At 49.0% G+C, this 26924-nt stretch overlaps 2 protein-coding genes and 3 non-coding genes across 5 annotated transcripts in view; 1 reads left to right on the forward strand and 4 right to left on the reverse strand.

The window, feature by feature from the left end:
- MORN4 (MORN repeat containing 4) overlaps nucleotides 1–25313 on the reverse strand; it is a 34167-nt gene extending 8854 nt beyond the window's left edge. The window contains exons 1-3 of the mRNA XM_068255565.1: nucleotides 24866–25313; nucleotides 7870–7967; nucleotides 148–262 (exon numbers count right to left, since the gene is read on the reverse strand). Coding sequence (XP_068111666.1) covers nucleotides 148–262; nucleotides 7870–7936 — 182 coding nt within the window. The 5' untranslated portion in view covers nucleotides 7937–7967; nucleotides 24866–25313. The remainder of the gene's footprint in view (nucleotides 1–147; nucleotides 263–7869; nucleotides 7968–24865) is intronic.
- TRNAY-GUA (transfer RNA tyrosine (anticodon GUA)) lies at nucleotides 13209–13299 on the reverse strand. Its single transcript is given in 2 exon segments — nucleotides 13209–13244; nucleotides 13263–13299. It is a non-coding gene; the product is annotated as a tRNA-Tyr (tRNA).
- TRNAG-UCC (transfer RNA glycine (anticodon UCC)) lies at nucleotides 13662–13733 on the reverse strand. Its single transcript has one exon. It is a non-coding gene; the product is annotated as a tRNA-Gly (tRNA).
- On the reverse strand, nucleotides 14030–14102 carry TRNAA-AGC (transfer RNA alanine (anticodon AGC)). The gene has a single exon. It is a non-coding gene; the product is annotated as a tRNA-Ala (tRNA).
- Nucleotides 25314–26278: 965 nt separating the features above from the next.
- Nucleotides 26279–26924, forward strand: part of PI4K2A (phosphatidylinositol 4-kinase type 2 alpha) — a 58368-nt gene continuing 57722 nt past the window's right edge. The window contains exon 1 of the mRNA XM_068255110.1: nucleotides 26279–26678. Within this exon, the coding sequence (XP_068111211.1) occupies nucleotides 26376–26678 (303 nt within the window). The 5' untranslated portion in view covers nucleotides 26279–26375. The remainder of the gene's footprint in view (nucleotides 26679–26924) is intronic.

The raw sequence follows: 26924 nt of genomic DNA on the forward strand, positions 1-26924 counted from the left end.
CAACTAGTATTGTTTAACAGGAAACAAATATGGCAGCCTCCATATCAGTCTCACGTCAGGTGTGCTTTCACATAATAAATTGTTGAGAAAACAATACATTTATTATTAAACAACCCCAGGATGACGTAATCTGCCGGCGATTCTCACCTGGACCCGTCCGGGAAGGTCAGGACCCCATAACCGTTGAAAAGCCCATTCTCAAACTGTCCGATGTAGATGCCGCCGTCTGCAAATAGCAGCTGCCCCATTCCGTGCCGACGACCTGAGGAGATAGAATGGTCAATAATGTGTATAGACAACATCCCATCTGCCCCACTTCTGTGTAAGGGAAATATATCGGAAAATAAACAGCAGGTAGGTCTAATATAACATTTTCATGTTAATGATTTTGTTCATGTTCTCATTAAAGGGATACTGTAGGGGGGTCGGGGGAAAATGAGCTGAACTTACCTGGGGCTTCTAATGGTCCCCCGCAGACATCCTGTGCCCGCGCAGCCACTCACCGATGCTCCGCCCCCCGCAGACATCCTGTACCCACGGAGCCGCTCACCGATGCTCCGGCCCCGCCTCCGGTTCACTTCTGGAATTTCTGACTTTAAAGTCAGAAAACCACTGCGCCTGCGTTGCCGTGTCCTCGCTCCCCCTGATGTCACCAGGAGTGTACTGCGCAGGCCCAGTATGGTCTGTGTCTGCGCAGTACTCTCCCAGTGACGTCAGCGGGAGGGAGGGCGTGGCAACGCAGGCGCAGTGGTTTTCAGACTTTAAAGTCAGAAATTCCAGAAGTGAACCGGAGGCGGGGCCGGAGCATCGGTGAGTGACTGCGCGGGCACAGGATGTCTGCAGGGGACCATTAGAAGCCCCGGGTAAGTTCCGCTCATTTTCCCCCGACCCCCCTACAGTATCCCTTTAAAGGACTACTATCGTGAAAAAAGTAGGCAGGTTTTAAACCAGTCCATCTCCTCATGGGCGATTCTCAGGGTTTTCTTTGTTTCAGTATTTCCTGAACAATAGTTTAAAGGATACCTGAAGTGACATGTGACACGATGAGATAGACATGGGTATGTACAGTGCCTAGCACACAAATAACTAGGCTGTATTCCTTTTTTTACTTCTCTGAAAGAGTTAAATATCAGGTATGTAAGTGGCTGACTCAGTCCTGACTCAGACAGGAAGTGACTACAGTGTGACCCTCACTGATAAGAAATTCCTCTTTTATACCTCTTTCTTGCTCTCAGAAGCCATTTTCTGCTAGGAAAGTGTTTTATAGTTGGAATTTCTTATCAGTGAGGGTCACACTGTAGTCACTTCCTGTCTGAGTCAGGACTGAGTCAGCCACTTACATACCTGATATTTAACTCTTTCAGGCAGAAAAAGAAAAAAAAGGAACACAGCCTAGTTATGTGTGCTTGGCACTGTACATACACATGTCTATCTCATCATGTCACTTCGGGTATCCTTTAAAGAGAAACTCCGACCAAAAATTTAACTTTATCTTAATCAGTAGCTGATACCCCCGTTTACATGAGAAATCTATCCATCAGGGGGCGCTGTATGACTGATATTGTGGTGGAACCACTCCCACAAGAAACCCCTCCCACAAGAAAATTTCAAACTTTTGGCAGTTTCCTGTCTGTGAACCTTGTTGCATTGTGGGAAATCACTGTTTACAGCTGTTTCCAACTGCCAAAAACCATGCAGCAGCTACATCACCTGCCAGCAGTAAACTGTTCACTGGAGTTCCTCTTTAACTGCCAAAATAGTAAGATACCAGCCAGCCTCCCTACTCACTTGCAAACTATTTTGTCAGTTAGACTTTGCAACTGCTGTTCAGGAAATGCTGTCGAAAACAAAGAAAACCCAGAGAATCCCCCATGAGGAGATGGACTGGCCCAAAAACCTGTCGGTTCTGTCAGATTTTAACTGCCTACTTTTTTTGTGATAATGGCCCTTAAAAACTCAGCACAGCTCAGCTAAACTGATACTGGGAGTGTGCTGAGCTTTTGTGGATTCTCCCCTCCTTCTACAATGTTTAAATTCTATTTATTTTATTTATTTATTTTTTGTATTTATAGAGCACCAACATACAGTATTTCTCCATTCTATCCACTGAGTTCATTATACTCTATGTAAACAGACCGCAGGGGAATTATCAGATACAGGCGATAAGGATTAAAGATTAAGAATTAACACCATGCAATTTCCCATCAGATAAATGGGTCGACAGATTTCCAACAGATCTGATCGGATTTCCAATAGTTTTTCTAATCAATTTTCTGATTACTTCTATGTAAATCGATCACAAAAACGATCGGAAATCAGATCAGACCTGTGGGAAATTATCTATTCGAGCCATCTATCTGACGGCAAATTGCATGGTGTGTACCAGGCTTAAAGAGAGTCTGAAGCGGGAATAAAACTCGCTTTTTCCCTTATATTCAGCAGGGGCATGCTTTCCCCTGCTAAAACGCCACTATCCCGCAGCAGAACGGGTGTCCTTTACCCCCCAAATCCCCTCTGTGGTGCCCGGGGATCGCTTCCTGTTGAGGCAGAGCTAATGGCTGCAGCTCTGCCTCACACGCGTCTATCAGCGCTGATCGTCGACTCTTCCCGCCCCTCTCAATCTTCCTTCACTGAGAGGGGCGGGAGAGAGGCGGAGATACGCCGGCTGATAGACGCGCATGGGGCAGAGCTGCAGCTCAAAGCACTGCCTCCAACAGCACCAAAATCCATGACCAAGAAAGTAGTAGATTTTGCAGGGGGGATTGGGGGGGGGGTAAAGACCCCTTGTTTTGCCGCGGGATAGCGGCGTTTTAGCAGGGGCAAGCATGGCCCTGCTGAATATAAGGGAAAAAGCGATTTTTAATCTCGCTTCAGAGTTTCTTTAAAGGACACCCGAGGTGAAAATAAACAAATGAAATAAACAATTGTATCTATCTTCCTTCTTCTAAAAATAACTTTTTAAGATATTCCATAGTTTTATTTTATGTTTAAATCTACTTTTTAAGTTTTAAATGTATTATTGTTTTTTGCTCAATGACACATTCATTGAAGTATGCCAGAGCTAAAATCTATGAACTATTGACCCTTTTTATCTCTTTCTTGCTCTCAGAAGCCATTTTATGCTAAGGAAGTGCTTTATAGTTGGAATGTCTTATCAGTGAGAGTCACGCTGTAGTCACTTCCTGTCTGAGTCAGGACTGAGTCAGCCACTTACATACAGTGGTGTGAAAAACTATTTGACCCCTTCCTGATTTCTTATTCTTTTGCATGTTTGTCACACTTAAATGTTTCTGCTCTTCAAAAACCGTTAACTATTAGTCAAAGATAACATAATTGAACACAAAATGCAGTTTTAAATGATGGTTTTTATTATTTAGTGAGAAAAAAAACTCAATACCTACATGGCCCTGTGTGAAAAAGAAATTGCCCCCTGAACCTAATAACTGGTTGGGCCACCCTTAGCAGCAATAACTGCAATCAAGCGTTTGCGATAACTTGCAACAAGTCTTTTACAGCACTCTGGAGGAATTTTGGCCCACTCATCTCTGCAGAATTATTGTAATTCAGCTTTATTTGAGGGTTTTCTAGCATGAACTGCCTTTTTAAGGTCATGCCACAACATCTCAATAGGATTCAGGTCAGGGCTTTGACTAGGCCACTCCAAAGTCTTCATTTTGTTTTTCTTCAGCCATTCAGAGGTGGATTTGCTGGTGTCTTTTGGGTCATTGTCCTGCTGCAGCACCCAAGATCGCTTCAGCTTGAGTTGACGAACAGATGGCCGTACATTCTCCTTCAGGATTTTTTGGTAGACAGTAGAATTCAAGGTTCCATCTATCACAGCAAGCCTTCCAGGTCCTGAAGCAGCAAAACAACCCCAGACCATCACACTACCACCACCATATTTTACTGTTGGTATGATGTTCTTTTGCTGAAATGCTGTGTTACTTCTACAACAGATTTACCAGGACACGCACCTTCCAAAAAGTTCAACTTTTGTCTCGTCGGTCCACAAGGTATTTTCCCACAAGTCTTGGCAATCATTGAGATGTTTTTTTAGCAAAATTGAGACGAGCCTTAATGTTCTTTTTGCTTAAAAGCGGTTTGCGCCTTGGATATCTGCCATGCAGACCGTTTTCGCCCAGTCTCTTTCTTATGGTGGAGTCGTGAACACTGACCTTAATTGAGGCAAGTGAGGCCTGCAGTTCTTTAGATGTTGTCCTGGGGCCTTTTGTGGCCTCTCGGATGAGTTTTCTATGCGCTCTTGGGGTAATTTTGGTCGGTCAGCCACTCCTGGGAAGGTTCATCACTGTTCCATGTTTTTGCCATTTGTGGATAATGGCTCTCACTGTGGTTTGCTGGAGTCCCAAAGCTTTAGAAATGGCTTTATAACCTTTACCAGCCTGATAGATCTCAATTACAGTACTTTGTTCTCATTTGTTCCTGAATTTCTTTGGATCTTGGCATGATGTCTAGCTTTTGAGGTGCTTTTGGTCTACTTCTCTGTGTCAGATAGCTCCTATTTAAGTGATTTCTTGATTGAAACAGGTGTGGCAGTAATCAGGCCTTGGGGTGACTACAGAAATTGAACTCAGGTGTGATAAACCACAGTTAAAGAGACTCCGTAACAAAAATTGCATCCTGTTTTTTATCATCCTATAAGTTCCAAAAGCTATTCTAATGTGTTCTGGCTTACTGCAGCACTTCATACTATCACTGTCTCTGTAATAAATCAATGTATCTTTCCCCTGTCAGACTTATCGGCCTGTGTCTGGAAGGCTGCCAAGTTCTTCAGTGTTGTGGTTCTGCTATGAACTCCCCCTTCCAGGCCCATCTCTGAACACTGCCTGTGTATTATTTAGATTAGAGCAGCTTCTCTCTTCTCTCATCTTTTACAAGCTGGATAAATCCTCCTCTGAGCTGGCTGGGCTTTCACATAGTGAGGAATTACAGACAAAGGCAAAGCTGTCTGCACTCTGCAGGAAGAAACAGCCTGACACTTCAGTGCATGAGAACAGGGGGAAGAAACACACAAATGATCTCTTGAGATTCAAAAGGAAGGGTGTATACAGCCTGCTTGTGTATGGATGTATTTTCTATGTGTGGATATACTGTACATCAATCTACTTCCTGTTTTGGTGGCCATTTTGTTTGTTTATAAACAAACTTTTTAAAACTGTTTTTAACCACTTTTAATGCGGCGAGGAGCAGCGAAATTGTGTCAGAGGGTAATAGGAGATGTCCCCTAACGCACTGGTATGTTTACTTTTGAGCGATTTTAACAATACAGATTCTCTTTAAGTTATTTTTTAACAAGGGGGGCAATCACTTTTTCACACAGGGCCATGTAGATTTGGAGTTTTTTTTCCTCACTAAATAATAAAAACCTTCATTTAAAACTGCATTTTGTGTTCAATTATGTTATCTTTGACTAATAGTTAACGGTTTTTGATGAGCAGAAACATTTAAGTGTGACAAACATGCAAAAGAATAAGAAATCAGGAAAGGGGCAAATAGTTTTTCACGCCACTGTACCTGATATTTCACTCTTTCAGGCAGAGATAGAAAAAAAGTAACACAGCCTAGTTATTTGTGTACTAGGCACTGTACATACACATGTCTATCTCATCTCATGTCACATGTCCCTTCGGGTGTCCTTTAAGGCCAGGGTCACACTTAGCAGAATCGCATGCGTTTTCCCCATAGCATATAGTGGAAAATGCATGCAATTCTGCTAAGTGTGACCCTGGCCTAAAGGTGCCTATACATGATGAGACAGATCTCTCTCTGATCTGTTGGCTGCCCATATACCGCAGGCCGACTCCCAATCGATTTCAGCATGACGTCTCTTGGGTATCGGCCTTGTTGTGCTGCATCCCTCCTCTCGCCGCCCCTCTAATGAGCCCCCCGGCACCCCATGTGGTGTACTTTACCCGTCTGGCTCCGTCTCCGCACTGCCTCCCATACATGCGTCCCACATGGTTGCCGCTGCAGAGTGGGCAGGTGTTCGACCTTACACCCGTGTCCACGTATACGCCGGCAACCACATGGGGCGCGTGGGCAGAGGGTGGAGTCAGCGGTGGACACAGACAGGTAAAGTATATATCACGGGGCATTTTTACATTAGGGGGACAGCGCCGTGCGTTCAGTCGCTCGTATGATATCGCACGCCGCTACTGCCCCGCCCACCCGATCGCACATGCCGGCCCCTTCATCTTGCAGCACGTCCAATCTATACATGCGACCAATTAGTCAGGCAAGCTATCAGCGGAACCGATTTTCATGGTCGATCGGCCACCAAGTCGCCTAATGTACGGCCACCTTAAAGAGAACCAGAGATGAAGCACCCTCTTGTATTTTACCTTATAAATCAGTGGGAACATGACAGTAAACACCTAATCTGCTCTTTGTTTCATTGTTCTCTGTTTAATCTGACTGTTATCACCTCTGATAAGAATCCCCGACTGAGCACTCAGTCTAGCTTTGCTATGGAAAGATTATAGCTGAGTCTGTCTTCTCTGGTGTATTTTCAAGCCCAAGCCTGCCCACTTGTGGCTCTGCTATAATGACTCAGCAATAATCATTCCCAGCCAAGCCAGATTGAATGCTCAGTCTGGGATTCTTATGACTGCTGATAACAGACACTTTTAGCAGCGAGGATGAAACAGAGAGCAGGGTAAGTGTTTTCTCAAATGTTCCCACTGATATACATGGTAAAATACACAAGGGTGCTTTGTCTCTGGTTCCCTTTAAGAGGTGAATCTCAATATATAGCACAAGTGGTGGCTGACATCTGCCCAACCCGCCAACGAATGAATTATTCCTGATCAAAAATCTTCCGAGTGGCAGCAATATATCCACTGGATGTCGGTCAGATGTCAGCATGTGATTGGATGGGAGCACAGCCATGAAGAAGGGGGAGGGGACCAGTGGGGGGGGGGGGGGGGTCACAAGAAGGATTGAAGAAGCCCCCGAAGCATTCAGAATCTTTCCACTGCTGATATAGGTATTAGGGACGGTCAATAAGATGCAAATAATTTCGGGTTGATGCAGCATTATGCAAATCAAATCTTGAGGTAACATTTGATTGGTCCATTTTCAAGCTGCATATATTTGCATACAAGATTTGCACAATCCATCATCAACTCAAAATTATTTGCATCTCATTCACCCTCCCTAGTAGGTATCTAAGGCCTCTTTTCCACGGACAGTTGATAGGCAGTGAAATGCCTCTCAAATTCTCACTGCTGCCTGACAACTGCTCGCTGCTGCCTGGCAACTGCTCGCTGCTGCCTGGCAACTGCTCCCTGCTGCCTGGCAACTGCTCCCTGCTGCCTGGCAACTGCTGCCTGGCAACTGCTCCCTGCTGCCTGGCAACTGCTCCCTGCTGCCTGGCAACTGCTCCCTGGCAACTGCTCCCTGCTGCCTGGCAACTGCTCCCTGCCAACTGCTCGCTGCTGCCTGGCAACTGCTCGCTGCTGCCTGGCAACTGCTCCCTGGCGCCTGGCAATTGCTCCCTGGCAACTGCTTGCTGCTGCCTGGCAACTGCTCGCTGCTGCCTGGCAACTGCTCGCTGCTGCCTGGCAACTGCTCGCTGCTGCCTGGCAACTGCTCGCTGCTGCCTGGCAACTGCTCGCTGCTGCCTGGTAACTGCTCGCTGCTGCCTGGTAACTGCTCGCTGCTGCCTGGTAACTGCTCGCTGCTGCCCGGTAACTACTCACTGCTGCCTGGTAACTGCTCGCTGAGCACACTGATCAACAGTCCGTGGAAATGAGGCCTGACTTTTCCCTTGCCTGACATCCCCGGTTTGAAGTGAAATAATGTGTATAATAATAAATGGCTCCTCTGTGAAATCATAAAGCATGACTCCACCTTCTCTCCACTCTCCGTGATACTCCTCCCCGCTGGAATACGTGAAGGAGCCTTTCATCAGCGTCATCCTTCCTGCCAGTGATGGGAGATGATGGATCCTGCAGGATAAGCATAATAGAATACATCACCAACCAACAAATAACAATCACAAGACTGCAGCGCCACCTAGAGGCAAATGTAGGAACAGGCTACTCTAATTATCAGTGACTAGCTGATGACCCGGCGTGGCCGGGTATGTATTTGGCTAGTGTTGGCTCCTCCCACTTTTTCTAACCCTAACACACAATTACTCAATGACCAGGTTTGTGAGTTTTGGCATCAATAATTTGTATATTCCCATAGAAATTAAACAAATCAATTGAGGCATCCGCCATTAAGATGTAAGAATGGAGGCAATGTAAATATTCCCCTTGAAAATCAATAGGTGAATTTTGATTGGCTGTTGTAGGCTCCACCCGGTTTCCCGAATATTAATCCCAATCATCCAGTGACCAACTGTGTCAAGTTTGAGAACCCTGCCAATGACAGAATGGCTGAAATCAATCTAATAAATCTGATTGGCTGTTTGTGGCTCCACCCCCTTTCGTGACTTTGCACCCAGTCACCCAATGAATGGCTGTATCAGGTTTGAGGCCTCTGCCATTAACCTCACTGGCGGTATGATTCTTTTTAACCTTTTTCTTTTAGTATGTAGCTAGCCTAGCGCTAGCTACATGCTTCTCCCCCTACCGAGCGATCCCCGCCGGTGCATATGCCCATCCAGAAATCCCGTTGTGAACGGGATTTCCTTGAGGGCTTCCCCCGTCGCCATGGCGACGAACGGAGTGAAGTCATCGACGTCGTAGGGAGTCCCGATCCACCCCAAAGCGCAGCCTGGCGGCGATTGGCCAGGCTGCGCAAGAGGTATGCGGGGGGGGCCTCTGTATCGCGGCGGGTAGCAGCGGATCGGCGGCGATCGGACCAAACACGCAGCTAGCAAAGTGCTAGCTGCGTGTTCGAAAAAAAAAATTATGCAAATCGGCCCAAGGGCCTGAGAAATCCTCTGCGGCGACTTACCCCGTGTCCAGCACGGGGTTACCGCTAAGGAGGTTAACAGTGTAAGAATGGTAGCAATGTAAATCAATAGGTGAATTTTGATTGGCTGTTTTAGGCTCCTCCCACTTTCTAAATATTAATCCCAGTAACCCAGTGGTCAACTGTGTCAAGTTTGGGAACCCTGCCATTAACAGTGTAAGAATGGTTGCAGTATATATTTTCCCATGTAAAAAATGTAGTTGTTGGCGCCGCCCACTTTTTCTAACCTTGACATACAATCAGTCAATTACCAAGTTTATGAGCTTTGGGGTCCTTGGTATCGATAATTTGTATATTCCCATTGAAATTAAAGAGAATCTGTATTGTTAAAAATCGCACAAAAGTAAACATACCAGTGCGTTAGGGGACATCTCCTATTACCCTCTGTCACAATTTCGCCGCTCCTCGCCGCATTAAAAGTGGTTAAAAACAGTTTTAAAAAGTTTGATTATAAACAAACAAAATGGCCACCAAAACAGGAAGTAGGTTGATGTACAGTATGTCCACACATAGAAAATACATCCATACACAAGCAGGCTGTATACACCCTTCCTTTTGAATCTCAAGAGATCATTTGTGTGTTTCTTTCCCCCTGCAGCTATCTTCCACTGAAGTGTTATGCTGTTTCTTCCTGCAGAGTGCAGACAGCTGAGCTCTGCCTGTATGTAATTCCTCAGTATGTGACAGCCCAGCCAGCTCAGAGGAGGATTTATCCAGCTTGTAAAAGATAAGAGAGAAGAGAGAAGCTGCTCTAATCTAAATAACACACAGGCAGTGTGCATAGAGGGGCCTGGAGGGGGGAGATGCATCACAGAACCACAACACTGAAGAACTTGGCAGCCTTCCAGACACAGGCTGACAAGTCTGACAAGAGAGAGATAAGTTGATTTATTACAGAGATGGTGATAGTAGAAAGTGCTGTAGTAAGCCAGAACACATTAGAATAGCTTTTGGAACTTGTAGGATGATAAAAAACAGGATGCAATTTTTGTTACGGAGTCCCTTTAAGCAAATTTGATTGGCGGTTTGTGGCTCCACCCCCTTTCAGAATTTGAACCCAGAGTGACCAACAGTAGCAGGTTTGAGGCATCTGCTATTAACAGTGCAAGAATAGCAGCAATTTAAATATTCCCAATGAAAATCAACAGGTGAATTTTGATTGGCTGTTGTAGGCTCCACCCATTTTCCTGATTATTATTCCCTGTCACCCAGTAACCAACTGTGCAAAGTTTGAGAACCCTGCCACTAACAGTGTAAGAATGGCTGCAGTTTATATTTGACCAGTGAAATTTGTTTTTGGCTCCGCCCACTTTTTTTAAACCTTGACACACAGTCACTCAATGGCCAAGTTTGTGAGCTGTCAGGTGCCTGGCATCAAAAACGTGTGAATAGAAGCGGTTTATCCAGCAAGGAAATCTGATTGGCTGTTTGTGGCTCCGCCCCTTTTTGGTGAATTTGAACCCCAGTCACCCAGTGACCGACTGTAGCAAGTTTGAAGCTTCTGCCATAAACAGTGTAAGAATAGCAGCAGTTTCAATATTTCCCTTGAAAATCAATAGGCGAATTTTGATTGGCTGTTGTAGGCTCCTCCCACTTTTCTGACTCTTAATCTCATTCACCCAGTGATCAACTGTGGAAAGTTTGAGAACCCTGCGATTAACATTCTAAGAATGGCTGCAGTTTACATTTTCCCATTTAAAATGAACGGCTGAAATTTGATTGGCTGTTTTATGCTCCGCCCACTTCTCCTGGATTTGTAACCTCGGTCACCAAGTGACCAACTGTGCAAAGTGTGGGGACTCTGGCTTGATTACTGTGAGAATGGCAGCCTTTTACATTTTTTCCATTGACTTGAATGGGTGAAATCTGATTTGCTGTTTGTAGCTCCGCCCAGGTGTGCAGGGGGGCTGCGAGACCCCCAGAACATATCATCCCAGGTAGTAAGGGATCTGTGTACCAAGTTTCGTTCAAGTCGGTCAAGGCGTTTGAGTGACACGCACGCACGCACGCGCACACACACACACACACACACTATACACACACACACACTATACACACACACACACTATACACACACACACACTATACACACACACACACACACTATACACACACACACACTATACACACACACACACACACACTATACATACACACACACACACACACACACACACACACACACACACACACACACACACACACACACACTATACACACACACTATACACACACACACACACACACACACTATACACACACTATACACACACACACACACACACTATACACACACACACACACACACACACACACTATACACACACACACTATACACACACACACACACTATACACACACACACACTATACACACACACACACTATACACACACACACACACACACTATACACACACACTATACACACACACACACACTATACACACACACACACACACACTATACACACACACACACACACACACACACACACACACACACTATACCTACACACACACACACACACACTATACACACTATACACACACACACACACACACGCGCACTATACACACACACACACACACACACACACACACACACACACACACACACACACACACTATACACACACACACACACACACTATACACACACACTATACACACACACTATACACACACTCACTATACACACACTATACACACACACACACACTATACACACACTATACACACACACACACACACACACACACACACACACACACACACACACTATACACACACACACACACACACACACACTATACACACACTATACACACACACACTATACACACACTATACACACACACACACACACACACTATACACACACACCCACACACTATACACACCCACACACACACACACACACACACTATACACACACACTATACACACACACACACACTATACACACACACACACTATACACACACACACACACACACTATACACACACACACACTATACACACACTATACACACACACACACACACACACACACACTATACACACAGATAAAGCTCCCAGAACAGCGGGGATGTAAATATTTACCTTCCCGGCTCCAGCGCAGGCGCAGTATCAGCTCTCTGCTCGGAGATAGGCGGAAATAGCCGATCGCTGTCGAGCCGCTGTACTGCGCCAGGTGCAAGTCTCCTGCAAGTCTCCTGCGCCTGCATAGTAGAGCGGACCCGACAGAGATCGGCTGTTTCCGCCTATCTCCATGCTGAGAGCTGCAACAGCGCCCCCTGCTGGAGCCAGGGAAGGTTCCGTGGGTTGCAGTGAGATCAGCGTGGGACACAGGAGGACGGGGGAAGCCTCCATAAGATCTGAAGGCTTCCCCCGTCCGAGGCGGAGTATCCCACAGGGGAACTTTCATTACAGAGTCTCTTTAAAGTGGGGTAAAACTGACATAACAGACGTCCTTTAAAGAAAAACATGTCTTTGTCACAGCGGATACAAATTCTGAAATAAATCTGCAGTGTGTCTACTTCCTGCTTTCATAGGGTTAACATCCTGCGCTTTCAAATGTGCTTATCTGCTGTGGCAGTCATGTGACACAGGGGAGAGATCAAATTACAACTTGTGATTAGTCACAGATGAGGGGGAATTAGACAGGCTGAACTCTCTAAATACATACAGGGTGCATTTCTCTAGGTTTCCCTTCTGTCCTGTGCAAGAGTTCAGGTCCCTTCCCACACTTGTTACTTGTCTTTGTGATGGGATTGCTCTTCAATCGCACCACCAAGTTATCAAACGGTTGCAGCCGTGTTAAAGGGAAGGTTCAGGGACGATTAAAAAAAAAAAAAATAGAAATCCGCATCCACTTACCTGGGGCTTCCTCCAGCCCGTGGCAGGCAGGAGGTGCCCTCGCTGCCGCTCCGCAGGCTCCCGGTGGTCTCCGGTGGCTCAGCCTGCGCAGTACAGCCCGAAGGACGTCCGATGACGTCAGCGCGACGCCGTGAGGCGCATTTTGGAGCGCAGAAGAAGCCCGACCTGGCCGCCGGCCTGGCCAGGTCGGGTGCGCCACCGGAGACCACCGGGAGCCTGCGGAGTGGCGCCGAGGGCACCTCCTGCCTGCCACTGACTGGAGGAAGCCCCAGGTAAGTGGATGCTCCCTGAACCTTCCCTTTAATGGTGCTGTGTGCACCCATCTATAAATGTAGCTTTTACTATTTCACAGATACAAATATGTAATAAATTTCAATTAAAAATGTCCTTCGAGCCGGAATCGAACCAGCGACCTAAGGATTCCTGCACCATGTGACCACTACAGTCCTCCGCTCTACCAGCTGAGCTATCGAAGGAACTATGGGTGCTGCCAGGCGGTGGTGACTCGATGGTGATAATAGCCATGTCCCCTGTATCATATATAATTCATAAAGCTCATTACTGCCACTCATGCCTATACAAATCCCTACACATGCCTATAGAGCACACACAGCTCTACAGATATCACATCTAACCTCCATTCCCTCTTCCCTTTACAGCAGTCCATCTCCCAAGTTACATGTCTGCCTCTGTACATGCCAAACCATGAGTATCCATAACCCCTCAAGGCTTCTCCCTTGGGTGACAGATCACGCAATGCTTGCATGAGAATAAAAATATGATGCTAAAGTAACATACAGTGATAAAACAAATATAATGGAATACATAAAATATTTACTGCGTTGGCCGGGAATCGAACCCGGGTCAACTGCTTGGAAGGCAGCTATGCTCACCACTATACCACCAACGCTTCACATGAGCCGACGTTTCCACTTCTCTCCCAGTGCTTACTGAGTATAATTCCACACCACCTCGCATTAGTCCTGGTTCCACACTGCCACCTAATGCTCACTGTGAGTATAGCACCATACAATCCTTCAACCATAGCCATTACAGTGCATGAACCACAAACCAAAACTCACAGAAAGGTTCCAGTTTAGGGGCTACAAACTGATATGATAGTATTTGAAGCACCAACGAAATGTAAGCGAAAACAAAGTTTTACAAAGTAACAGGAAACAGCAAAAAAAAAATAAAAAAAAAAATTGGAGGATGCGGGCATCGATCCCGCTACCTCTCGCATGCTAAGCGAGCGCTCTACCATTTGAGCTAATCCCCCTGCCTGAGACATCACCAAACAGCAGCACGAGGAGGAGTCCTACACTATCTGTATCCACAGACCACAAACATCATGTGGTCAGAAAGTTACTGAATGGCCAACAAGCTCATGATAAACCAGAAAGATCACTATCCACAATCCAGGTGCTACCTTTACCCTATTATATATAATGAATGATACATTCAGCTTAAAGAGAACCCGAGGTGTGTTTAAAGAATGTTATCTGCATACAGAGGCTGGATCTGCCTATACAGCCCAGCCTCTGTTGCTATCCCAAACCCCACTAAGGTCCCCCTGCACTCTGCAATCCCTTATAAATCACAGCCGTGCTTGTGAGGCTGTGTTTACATCTGTAGTGTCAGTCTCAGCTGCTCCCCCGCCTCCTGCATAGCTCCGGTCCCTGCCCCCGTCCCTTCCCTCCAATCAGCAGGGAGGGAAGGGATGCAGGCGGGGACTGGAGTTCTGCAGGAGGCGGGGAGAGCAGCAGACTGACACTATAGAGATAAACACAGCCAGCTCTGACAAGCTGTTTGTCAGCAGCGTGGCTGTGATTTATGAAGGATTGCAGAGTGCAGGGGGACCTTAGGGGGGTTTGGGATAGCAACAGAGGCTGGGCTGTATAGGCAGAGCCAGCCTCTGTATGCAGATAAAATTCTTCAAACCCACCTCGGGTTCTCTTTAAAGAGACACTGAAGCGAAAAAAAAATGTTGATATTATGATTTGTATGTGTAGCACAGCTAAGAAATAAAACATTAAGATCAGATACATCAGTGTAATTGTTTCCAGTACAGGAAGAGTTGAGAAACTCCAGTTATTATCTCTATGCAAACAAGCCATTAAGCTCTCCAGTTAGGGCTGGTTCAGACGGACGTTTGCAGAGCGTTTACAGCCAGCGTTCAGGGCTTGGTGTTAAACGCTCCCATTCAAGTGAATGGGAGCGTTTGTACCAAGCTTTCAAGCGCGTTTACACAAACGCGGCGTTTGGGTCCCGATTTTCTCTGGCGTTCAAGGAGCCCCTGGAAGCTACATGTAGCTTCCAGGGGAGGTTAACCGCGACGGCTAATGTCCCCCTAGGGGAAGAAAAAACGCGACCGCATCCAAACGCACGCGAACGCTGCTGAACGCGACGCCAGCAAACGCAACGCCTCCAAACGTCCGTCTGAACCAGCCCTTAGTCGTGGAGAGGGCTGTTATCTGACTTTTATTATCTCAACTGTTCCTGGACTATTTACTTTTCCTCTGCCAGAGGAGAGGTCATTACTTCACAGACTGCTCTGAAAGACTCATTTTGAATGCTGAGTGTTGTGTAATCTGCACATATTATAGAATGATGCAATGTTAGAAAAAACACTATATACCTGAAAATAAAAGTATGAGAATATTTTCTTTGCTGCTAATCTTCTAGTAATTATTCATAGTACACAACCAATTCACTATATCATATATTTTTTTCGCTTCAGTGTCTCTTTAAAGAGAGTCTGAAGCGAGAATAAATCTCACTTCAGACCTCATAGATATAGATAGACAAATCCCCTCGGTGCAGCGGGGGAGCGCTTCCTGGTTGGGGCAGCCCTGCACCACGCGCGTCTGTCAGCGCGTATCTCCGCCTCTCCCCCGCCCCTCTCAGTCTTCCTTCACTGAGAGGGGCGGGGGAGAGGCGGCAATGCGCTGCTGATAGACGCGACTGGAGGCAGGGCTGCAGCCGTTAGCCCTGCCTCCAGGAGCGACCAAGTCTTGCGGGGGTGGGTTTGGGGGTGAAGGGCCCCCCGTTTAGCGGCGCGATAGCGGCGTTTTCGCAGGGGCACACAAGGCCCTGCTAACTATGAGCTCTGAAGCGAGATTTATTCTCGCTTCAGAGTCTCTTTAAAGGGAACCTTAGAAGGGCTAAACCAATAAAATATGCATATCTGGGGCTTCCTCCAGGCTGTTCGCTTCCTCGCCATCTTCCTCCGCCTCCCCATTTGTCCGCAATTGGCCCTGGAAAGTCCTCCGGTCCGGGGACAGCTACGCATGCTGTGCAGTATCTGTTTTTCTGATTGATTCGATTTGAAATGATCTGATTGCTTTACTTTGTATCCCTTTTAAATGCCTAGTACACACCATACAATGTTCTGTTAGATTTTTCTCTTAAGGTGGCCATACACTTATAGATTCACAGCAGATTCGACCATCAGATAGATTTCTGTCAATTGCCTGTCAAGTCGAATCTGAGAGGAATCTATCTGATGTGTGCCACACACTAGGAACAGATTTCCAATAGATTTCAGAATGAAATCTATTGAAAATCGGTCTAAATGCATTATTGCACCATTAGATCCAATGCAACTCCATGGGCCATCGATCTGCTGCCAGCAGCAGATCGACCTAGATCTTCCATCCTGTCAAATAGATCAAATCGATTGAAATCGGCCACAAATCGATTGAATTTGATAGAATCGATCGATCGCTGAAATCGACCAGTGTATGGGCCCCTTTAGATTTTCAGTAAGATTTTCTGTAATTAGATTATTTTCTGTGAAGTACTGGTAGAGACTTGTCATTATCTCTGGTGCACTGTCTTCTGGTTATCTCCTGCTGAGTAGAACAATGCCTAATTGCTCAGCAGATAGATGGTTAGATAGATAATTTCCAACATGTTGGGAATTATCTATCTGGCAGGTAAATCTAACGCTGGGCATACACGGGTCGATGCGCCCTTATCAATCGAGCCGCTGATGGCTCGATTGATCATTTCCGACAGGTCCGTTTCCCTGCTCGATCCCCGCAGGCGGACAATATCGGGGAATTGAGCGGAAGATAAGCGCCCGCGGGACGAGCGGGGATCGATCCGAATGGCGGCGGGGACGCGGTGGGAGTCGATCCGGTGGCCAATCGAGCCGCCGGATCGACCCGTGTATGCCCAGCATAACATAAAATCTTACAGAAAATTGTATGGTGTGTATTAGGCGATTGATTCCTTCTGATCACAATTATCGGATCAGAAGGACAATCTTTGACTGAAATTGTGTCGTTAAAAAAAATGAGTGAAACGTACATCACTGTGTAGTCACAACAGCCTCCCTGCCCGGAGCCCAAACCCCCAACCATTCAAATCGTCCACCTTGCCGGGTTAGCACAATCGTCAAACAATGGACAACCAATCTGTTTGACCTGCCAGAATCAAAAGTCCATCACGGGTTGTGACGCTCTACAGACTGTAGTAACGATCCACATGACGCTCTACAGACTGGGCAATGACCGAGCGATGTATTCTGTGAGGAATGGAGGCAGGGTGAGGGTGTCGGGAGGGGAACAATGGACCTCGAGGACCGCCGCAAGACTCTCAGACCGCCTTGGCCACTGACAGTCCATCCCAGTGGGTGACGCTCTACAGACTGGGCAATAGCCAATCGATGTACTCTGTGTCTGCGAGGAATGGAGGCGGGGTGGAGGAGGTGCCAGGAATGATGCAGCGGAGGGGAACAATGGACCTCAAAGACCGTCGTTCACACGCAAGAGTCTCCGACCACCTCGGCCAATGACAGTCCATCCCAGGGGGTAACGCTCTACAGACTGGAGAATAGCCGAGCGATGTGTTTTGTGTCTGCAAGGAATGGAGGCAGGATGGGGGGTGCCGGCTATGATGAAACAGAGGGGAACAATGGACCTCAAGGACCGCCGTTCACACGCTGCGAGATTCTCCGACCACCTCGGCCAATGGCAGTGCAGCGTGTTGGTTGCCACGTGTCGGAGTGGCAGCATATCCGTATAGCACAGGTACGTTGCACCGCTCTGCAAGCCCACTACAGGATCCCTACACTTAGGGGAGAATGGCAATGTGTCCACCTGCCTGCCCATGTTGTGCAAATGCCACAGACAAACTCAGCGTGAATGGCCATGTGTGAAAACATGGCTCCGATCTGCAGCTCTCTGCTCTGGGGAAATGGACTGGCAGCAGGGAGTGGCTGGAGGTGTGGTGAGGGAATGCTTGGAGGTGTGGTGGGGAATGCCTGGAGGTGTGGCAGGGGAGTGGCTGGAGGTGTGGTGAGGGAATGCCTGGAGGTGTGGTGAGGGAATGCCTGGAGGTGTGTTAGGGGTGTTACTGGAGGTGTGGTAGGGGAGTAGCTGCTGGTGTGGTGAGGGAATGCCTGGAGGTGTGTTAGGGGAGTAGCTGGAGGTGTGGTGAGGGAATGCCTGGAGCTGTGGCAGGGGAGTGGCTGGAGGTGTGGTGAGGGAATGCCTGGAGGTGTGGTGAGGGAATGCCTGGAGGTGTGTTAGGGGTGTTACTGGAGGTGTGGTAGGGGAGTAGCTGCTGGTGTGGTGAGGGAATGCCTGGAGGTGTGGTAGGGGAGTAGCTGGAGGTGTGGTGAGGGAATGCCTGGAGGTGTGGTAGGGGAGTAGCTGGAGGTGTGGTGAGGGAATGCCTGGAGGTGTGGTAGGGGAGTAGCTGGAGGTGTGGTGAGGGAATGCCTGGAGGTGTGGCAGGGGAGTGGCTGGAGGTGTGGTGAGGGAATGCCTGGAGGTGTGGCAGGGGAGTGGCTGGAGGTGTGGTGAGGAATTGCCTGGAGGTGTGGCAGGGGAGTGGTTGGAGGTGTGGTGAGGGAATGCCTGGAGGTATGGTGAGGGAATGCCTGGAGGTGTGGCAGGGGAGTGGCTGGAGGTGTGGTGAGGGAATGCCTGGAGGTGTGGTAGGGGAGTGGCTGGAGGTGTGGTGAGGGAATGCCTGGAGGTGTGGTAGGGATGTTGCTGGAGGTGTGGCAGGGGAGTGGCTGGAGGTGTGGTGAGGGAGTGCCTGGAGGTGTGGTGAGGGAATGTCTGGAGGTGTGGCAGGGGAGTAGCTGCAGGTGTGGTGAGTGAATGCCTGGAGGTGTGGTAGGGGAGTAGCTAGAGGTGTGGTGAGGGAATGCCTGGAGGTGTGGTAAGGAAGTGGCTGGAGGTGTGGTAAGGAAGTGGCTGGATAGGGGATGTAACTGAAGGTGTGGCAGGGGAGTGGCTGGAGGTGTGGTGAGAGAATGCCTGGAGGTGTGGTAAGGGTGTTACTGGAGGTGTGGTGAGGGAATGCCTGGAGGTGTGGTAGGGGAGTGGCTGGAGGTGTGGTGAGGGAATGCCTGGAGGTGTAGTAGGGGTGTTACTAGAGGTGTGGTAGGAGAGTGGCCGCAGGTGTGGTGAGGGAATGCCTGGAGGTGTGTTAGGGGTGTTACTGGAGGTGTGGTAGGGGAGTGGCTGGAGGTGTGGTAGGGGAGTGGCTGGAGGTGTGGTAGGGGTGTTACTGGAGGTGTGGTAGGGGTGTTACTGGAGGTGTGGTGAGGGAATGCCTGGAGGTGTGTTAGGGGTGTTACTGGAGGTGTGGTAGGGGAGTGGCTGGAGGGGTGGTGAGGGAATGCCTGGAGGTGTGGTAGGGGAGTGGCTGGAGGTGTGGTGGTGCTGTGGCAAGAGTGGGTCTTTGGTTAAAACATGTTTGAACTTAAATGTGCACTTTAATCTTACAAAGTAAAGCCTGGTTCACACATTTAATTTTGATTGGCCATAATGAACCAATTTTACGACCTCCATGAAGAATGAGAGCTTGCCTACACAATCTGTTAATAGTAACGTATTCCAAATGTGTTGGCTCTCATGAAGGTGGAAAATTGGTCAGTCATTGGCCAATCATAATTGAAGGTGTGTACCATCCAGCTGTAGATTACTTTGTTCCTGACTCGCCGGAGTCCTAACCGGAAACATTTTTGTAAGGGAAGAATTTTGCTAGAAATACAATGAAGCGGGCTTATTTAATGGCTGCTACTCTCAATATTTAAAGTGTGACATTTTGGGTAAATCCACCCATAGGGAACCTCCATTACTACAGCAGCAGGAAGCCGCCCCCGATTTCTGCACGCTTCTTCGCCCTCCGAGCGCTTACATGAATACAGATTTACATGGCTGTTTGCATACAGTGTGAACTGATACCGTCATGCAAATGTCTTGTTGTGAACGGTGGGTGTATTTGCCTTTCTAATGTGCTTTGACAGGAGCAGCAAAAATGCATTTCAGTGCATGAAAAATTCATATTCCCCAGCCTGACATCCGCACAACACAAAGACAGCAAGGAAACCGCCCGAAATATGCCCAGCAATGTCCCTGGACATTAACCCTCAGAATCCTTCCACGTCTCCCTTCTCAGCCCAGCAATGTCCCTGGACAATCACCCTCAGATTCCTTCCACGCCTCACTCCTCAGCCCAGCAATGTCCCTGGACAATCACCCTCAGATCCCTTCCACACCTCCCTTCTCAGCCCAGCAATGTCCCTGGACAATCGCCCTCAGATCTCTTCCACGCCTCCCTTCTCAGCCCAGCAATGTCCCTGGACAATCACCCTCAGATCTCTTCCACGCCTCCCTTCTCAGCCCAGCAATGTCCCTGGACAATCACCCTCAGATCCCTTTCACACCTCCCTTCTCAGCCCAGCAATGTCCTTGGACAATCACCCTCAGATTCCTTCCACGCCTCCCTTCTCAGCCCAGCAATGTCCCTGGACAATCACCCTCAGATCCCTTTCACACCTCCCTTCTCAGCCCAGCAATGTCCTTGGACAATCACCCTCTGATTCCTTCCACGCCTCCCTTCTCAGCCCAGCAATGTCCCTGGACAATCACCCTCAGATTCCTTCCACACCTCCCTTCTCAGCCCAGGAATGTCCCTGGACAATTACCCTCAGATTCCATCCACACCTCACTCCTCAGCCCAGCGATGTCCCTGGACAATTACCCTCAGATTCCTTCCACACCTCCCTTCTTAGCCCAGCAATGTCCCTGGACAATCACCCTTAGATTCCATCCACGCCTCCCTTCTCAGCCCAGCAATGTCCCTGTACAATTACCCTCAGATTCAATCCACACCTCACTCCTCAGCCCAGCAATGTCCCTGGACATTAACCCTCAGATTCCTTCCACGCCTCACTCCTCAGCCCAGCAATGTCCCTGGACATTAACCCTCAGATTCCTTCCACGCCTCACTCCTCAGCCCAGCAATGTCCCTGGACAATTACCCTCAGATTCCATCCACACCTTACTCCTCAGCCCAGCAATGTCCCTGGACAATCACCCTCAGATTCCATCCACACCTCCCTTCTCAGCCCAGCAATGTCCCTGGACAATTACCCTCAGATTCCATCCACGCCTCCCTTCTCAGCCCAGCAATGTCCCTGGACAATCGCCCTCAGATCCCTTCCACGCCTCCCTTCTCAGCCCAGCGATGTCCCTGGACAATTACCCTCAGATTCCTTCCACGCCTCACTCCTCAGCCCAGCAATGTCCCTGGACAATTACTCTCAGATTCCATCCACGCCTCACTCCTCAGCCCAGCAATGTCCCTGGACAATCACCCTCAGATTCCATCCACACCTCCCTTCTCAGCACAGCAATGTCCCTGGACAATTACCCTCAGATTCCATCCATGCCTCCCTTCTCAGCCCAGCAATGTCCCTGGACAATCGCCCTCAGATCCCTTCCACGCCTCTCTTCTCAGCCCAGCGATGTCCCTGGACATTAACCCTCAGATCCCTTCCACGCCTTCCTTCTCAGCCCAGCAATGTCCCTGGACAATCACCCTCAGATCCCTTCCATGCCTTCCTTCTCAGCCCAGCAATGTCCCTGGACAATCACCCTCAGATCCCTTCCACACCTCCCTCCTCAGCCCAGCAATGTCCCTGGACAATCACCCTCAGATCCCTTCCACGCCTTCCTCCTCGGCCCGCTTCTTACCCTTTGAGTGACCAGTGACATAGTTACACCACTTATACCATTACTGGCTGATTAATCTGAACTGCACGTCAGGAATTTATAAGGCCATTTCCATAGGAGGTTCATCACATGTCTGTGCTCGTGACATGCTGTATCCAATTAATTGTCACAGCTATTATGCGTTTATATCAGGGCTGGATAAATCCCTAGAGATGGGGAAGTCAAAGTTTCTAAAAGCGCCCTTGAAGTGAGAGGGATATGGAGGCTGCCATAATTATTTCCTTTTAAAGGACCACGATCCTGAAAAACTGTAAAATTTATACATGTAAACACATTCAAATTAGAAGCATGTTTCTTCCAGAGTAAAACGAGCCATAAATTACCTTTCTCCTATGTGGCTGCCACTTACAGTAAGTAGTAGAAATGCGACATTACTGACAGGTTTTGGACTAGTCCATCTCTTCATGGGGGATTCTCAGCATGGCCTTTATCCTTTATAAAGCCTCCCTGCTGACCGCACACTTCTTTGGCAGTTGGATGGTGCAACTGCCATTCACTAAGTGCTTTTGAAAATAGAGAAAACCCTGAGAACCCCCCATGAGGAGATGGGCTAGTCCAAAACCTGTCGGTTCTGTCAGATTTCTATTATCTACTGTAAGATGCAGCTACATAGGAAAATAATACATTTATGGCACATTTTAGTCTGGAAGAAAAAAAAATACGGTACTTCTTATTTGTATGTGTTTTCATGTATTTTAAAACGTACAGTTTTTCCTGATAGGGGTGCTTTAAACAAAGCACATTGTATTTGACCCTTTAAACTTTCCTGCAGTAGAACCTTATCCCAAGCTGTCTCTCACTGTTTATTGGCTGTTTTAGTGCTTCGGAAAACAGGACTGTATTTTACCCAGTTGGGTTGAATCGTTCAGAGAAGCTCTTTTGCACCGATAACAGCTGATTTTTTTATTTTAAACTCTTCCTGTACTGGAAAACAATATGAAACTCATATCTTTGCTACTAATGTTCTTCTTCTTAGCTGTGCTACACATACAATTCATTATCACGTACGTTAATTTTTGATAATTCCTATCATTTGACGTCATGACATAACACAGAAACATCACAGCTCATATAATATATATATATTACAATAACGTAAAGTGATATAAACACGTGACGTTATAATAACCTCACAAACAACATGAAGACTTCCGAGATATATTCCCCCATCACATTAATGGCCGCTCTGGGAAGTCATTGGATGGGTTACGACGCTGTAAACATAATGGAATGAATGACAGGATGCCGGTGGAGTGACATGCCAGACATACCGTACAGCTACAAGTCACGGAAAGTGTGAATGATGGATTCAGATGAGATCAGGTGCAACTGGCACTGCCAAATAACACGACCAACCGAAGAAACTGGGTGAAGTTGTTAAAAGTAAAACACCACGATACCTCTAATGATTTGACAAGAGACGTTGCTGCATACATGGAGGTACCAGAGTGTGATTACGTCTGAACGGGATCAGATGATTTAATTGCCTAATGCATTGTGCAGCCTTCTGGCCGAGAATGATGTCAGCATGGGATTGCCGGCTATTCCCAGGACACCACTTGTCTTAATAATAGTAAAAGCATTGAACAAAGCAGCCGACTCCGCCTCTCCAATACTGACCCCCCACCCCCATACACCAACCCACAGAGGGGCAGACTAATAACGCTACGCAACCAGGCCAACTACTGAGGACAACACAAAGGTTACCTTTTAGGCCCCTTTTACATTACTTGGAAGAGGACCAATCAAATGCATTTCTTTGTAACTTTGATTGGTCCAATGCCAAGCTGCACACAACCAGGAATTATTTTATGCACTGACCATCTACAGTGGTAAGTTTGTCACTGGCACACTGTATTATTAGTTGTACTGCGCTAAAGGTGCTTTATAGATAGAAGATACAAATAACCCATTGTAATTAAAAGATGTGACAATAAATTAACAAAAAAGAATAATAAGTCAGTAATGAGAATATACCCGTAAATATCAGATAAGATCAGATAAATAAGGTGGAATCAGGCATGGGGACCCCAAGATAGGGCTGGATTTGGGGACAAACAGGGAAGTCATATTGCTGCTCCCCCCATCACCTACCTGTGTGCTCCTCTCCCTGCTGCTCCCCCGTCACCTACCTGTGTGCTCCTCTCCCTGCTGCTCCCCCATCACCTACCTGTGTGCTCCTCTCCCTGCTGCTCCCCCATCACCTACCTGTGTGCTCCTCTCCCTGCTGCCCCCCATCACCTACCTGTGTGCTCCTCTGCCTGCTCCCCCATCACCTACCTGTGTGCTCCTCTCCCTGCTGCTCCCCCATCACCTACCTGTGTGCTCCTCTCCCTGCTGCTCCCCCCATCACCTACCTGTGTGCTTCTCTGCCTGCTCCCCCATCACCTACCTGTGTGCTCCTCCCCCTGCTGCTCCCCCCATCACCTACCTGTGTGCTCCTCCCCATCACCTACCTGTGTGCTTCTCTCCCTGCTGCTCCCCCATCACCTACCTGTGTGCTCCTCTCCCTGCTGCTTCCCCATCACCTACCTGTGTGCTCCTCTCCCTGCTGCTCCCCCATCACCTACCTGTGTGCTCCTCTCCCTGCTCCCCCCCCCATCACCTACCTGTGTGCTCCTCTCCCTGCTGCTCCCCCATCACCTACCTGTGTGCGCCTCTCCCTGCTCCCCATCACCTACCTGTGTGCTCCTCTCCCTGCTGCTCCCCCATCACCTACCTGTGTGCTCCTCTCCCTGCTGCTCCCCCATCACCTACCTGTGTGCTCCTCCCCCTGCTCCCCCATCACCTACCTGTGTGCTCCTCTCCCTGCTGCTCCCCCATCACCTACCTGTGTGCTCCTCTCCCTGCTGCTCCCCCATCACCTACCTGTGTGCTCCTCTCCCTGCTCCCCATCACCTACCTGTGTGCTCCTCCCCCATCACCTACCTGTGTGCTCCTCCCCCTGCTCACCCATCACCTACCTGTGTGCTCCTCACCCTGCTGCTCCCCCATCACCTACCTGTGTGCTCCTCTCTCCTCCGGCTCGGCTCCCAGCCCTGGACCCTCAGCTCATCGCTCCCCTCCGGCCACCGTCTGTCGAGCCCGTTGCTAGGACAACAGTGATCATCACTGGCTAGCTTGTATGTGCTTTTTTTACCGTTAGAGTAAGAGCTGGCGCCGCCATTTTGACTTCGGGCAAACCTTCCTCTCCTGTAGCCGTGTATTGCGCAGTGACGCGCCTGATAGCGGCTCTCTGCATTCTGCTGCGTCTATAACATGACCTGTGAATTATTCTCCTTCTCTTTCCATTCCTATTAGAATCAGGAGACTGTACTGTGACGTCATGAGGAAGCAGCGTGAGGGCGGCGGCCATTGTGAAAGTGGGCAAAGCTTTTGTGTGGCTTCATTTCCGCATTACGCCTTATGGAATATTATGAGGAGGAGGCGCCTATGCGCAGCATAGAGGTGACGTCATACAATGCTACAGAGCTGTCACTGCATGCGGTAACAGCTCCCATGGGTAGAGGAGCGCCCAGCAGAGACAGTGGGCGGGGTCAGCAAGACAGCTGGTCAGTAGAGGGGCGGTCAGCTCTGGTAGTGGGCGGGGTCAGCAGGACACGCCTCTGTTAGTTGTTGTTGGTTAGTATAGGGGCGTTCGGTATTTCAAGTGGGCGGGGTCAGTGGTACACGCCTCTCCCTGTTTTTTTTTTTGGGGGGGGGGGTTAAAGGGGCGTAAGTTATTGCAGTGGGAAGAGTCAGCAGGGCGCGCCTCTCTTCTTTTCTAGTTAGTAAATGGGCGGTCGGCTCTGGCAGTGGGCGAGGTCAGTTTGGGCACGCCTCTCCTCGTTGCTGTTTTGTAAATTAGCGTTTGGTATTGACAGAGGGCGGAGACAGCAGGACACGCCTCTCCCCGTGGTTAGTTTAGTTCTGGCATTGGGGGGGATCAGCAGGATACGCCTCTTCTCGTTGCTGGTTAGTAGAGGGGCGCTAAGCTCTGGCAGTAGGCGGGGTCAGAAGGACACGCCTTTACACGTGCTGTATTGAAAGTGGGCGGGGTCAGGAGGACACGCCCCTCCCTTCGTTGCTGGGCCTGGTTAGATAAGGGACATTTGGTATTGACAGTGGGCGGGGTCGGCAGGTCACGCCCCTCTCTTCTTGCTGCTGACCAGTAGACGGGAGTTCAGCTCTGACAGTGGGCGGGGTCAGGAGGTCACGCCTCTCCCTTGTTGCTGCTGTGTAGTAGACGGGAGTTCAGCCCTGCCAGTGGGCGGGGTCGGCAGGTCACGCCCCTCCACTGTTGCTGCTGACTGGTAGATGGGAGTTTAGCCCTGACAGTAGGCGGGTCAGGAGGACACGCCCCTCCCCTGTTGCTGCTAGCTAGTAGATGGGAGTTCAGTTCAGCACTGACAGTGGGCGGGGCCAGTAGGTCCCGTCCCTCCCGTGTTCCCATTGGCCGCGCTGTCCCGGAAGCGTGTGGCGGTCGCTGTGAGTCAGCTGCCTGTCAGTTGTCGCCCGTCTCCCCGGCCGGTATGGATGAGAGCAGCCCGCTGGTGTCTCCGGGGCACAGCAGCCCGCCCTCCCGCTTCCCCGGGCTGCCCGGTGTGGTGGTGCGAGTCCCGCAGAGCGGCCCGTCCCCTCCCGGCTCCCCCAGCGAGAGAGAGAGGCAGCCGCTGCTGGAGCGCTCCACCTCCCGCTACCACAACTGCTTCCCCGACGAGCCCGAATTCTCCGGCGTGGTGAGGAGCGCAGAGGGCGCCATAGAGCGCGGCATCTTCCCCGAGAGGATCTACCAGGGCTCCAGCGGCAGCTACTTCGTCAAGGACCGACAGGAGGTGAGGGCAGCAGAGGGGCAGGGGCCCATGGAGGGTTGTAGGGGCCCATGAAGAGTTTTAGGGGCAGGGTTCCCGTGGCAGGAGTGGGGGCAGGTGGTCTGTGGAGGGTTGTAGTGGCAGGAGTAGGGGCAGGGGCCCCTTAGAGGGTTCTGTGGCAGGAGTGAGGACAGGCGCCTATGGAAGGTTGTGGGGGCAGGAGTGAGGGCAGGTGGTCTGTGGAGGGTTAGTGGCAGGAGTAGGGGCAGG

Source organism: Hyperolius riggenbachi, chromosome 10 (assembly GCF_040937935.1).
Source record: "Hyperolius riggenbachi isolate aHypRig1 chromosome 10, aHypRig1.pri, whole genome shotgun sequence".
Taxonomy (NCBI): Eukaryota; Metazoa; Chordata; class Amphibia; order Anura; family Hyperoliidae; genus Hyperolius; species Hyperolius riggenbachi.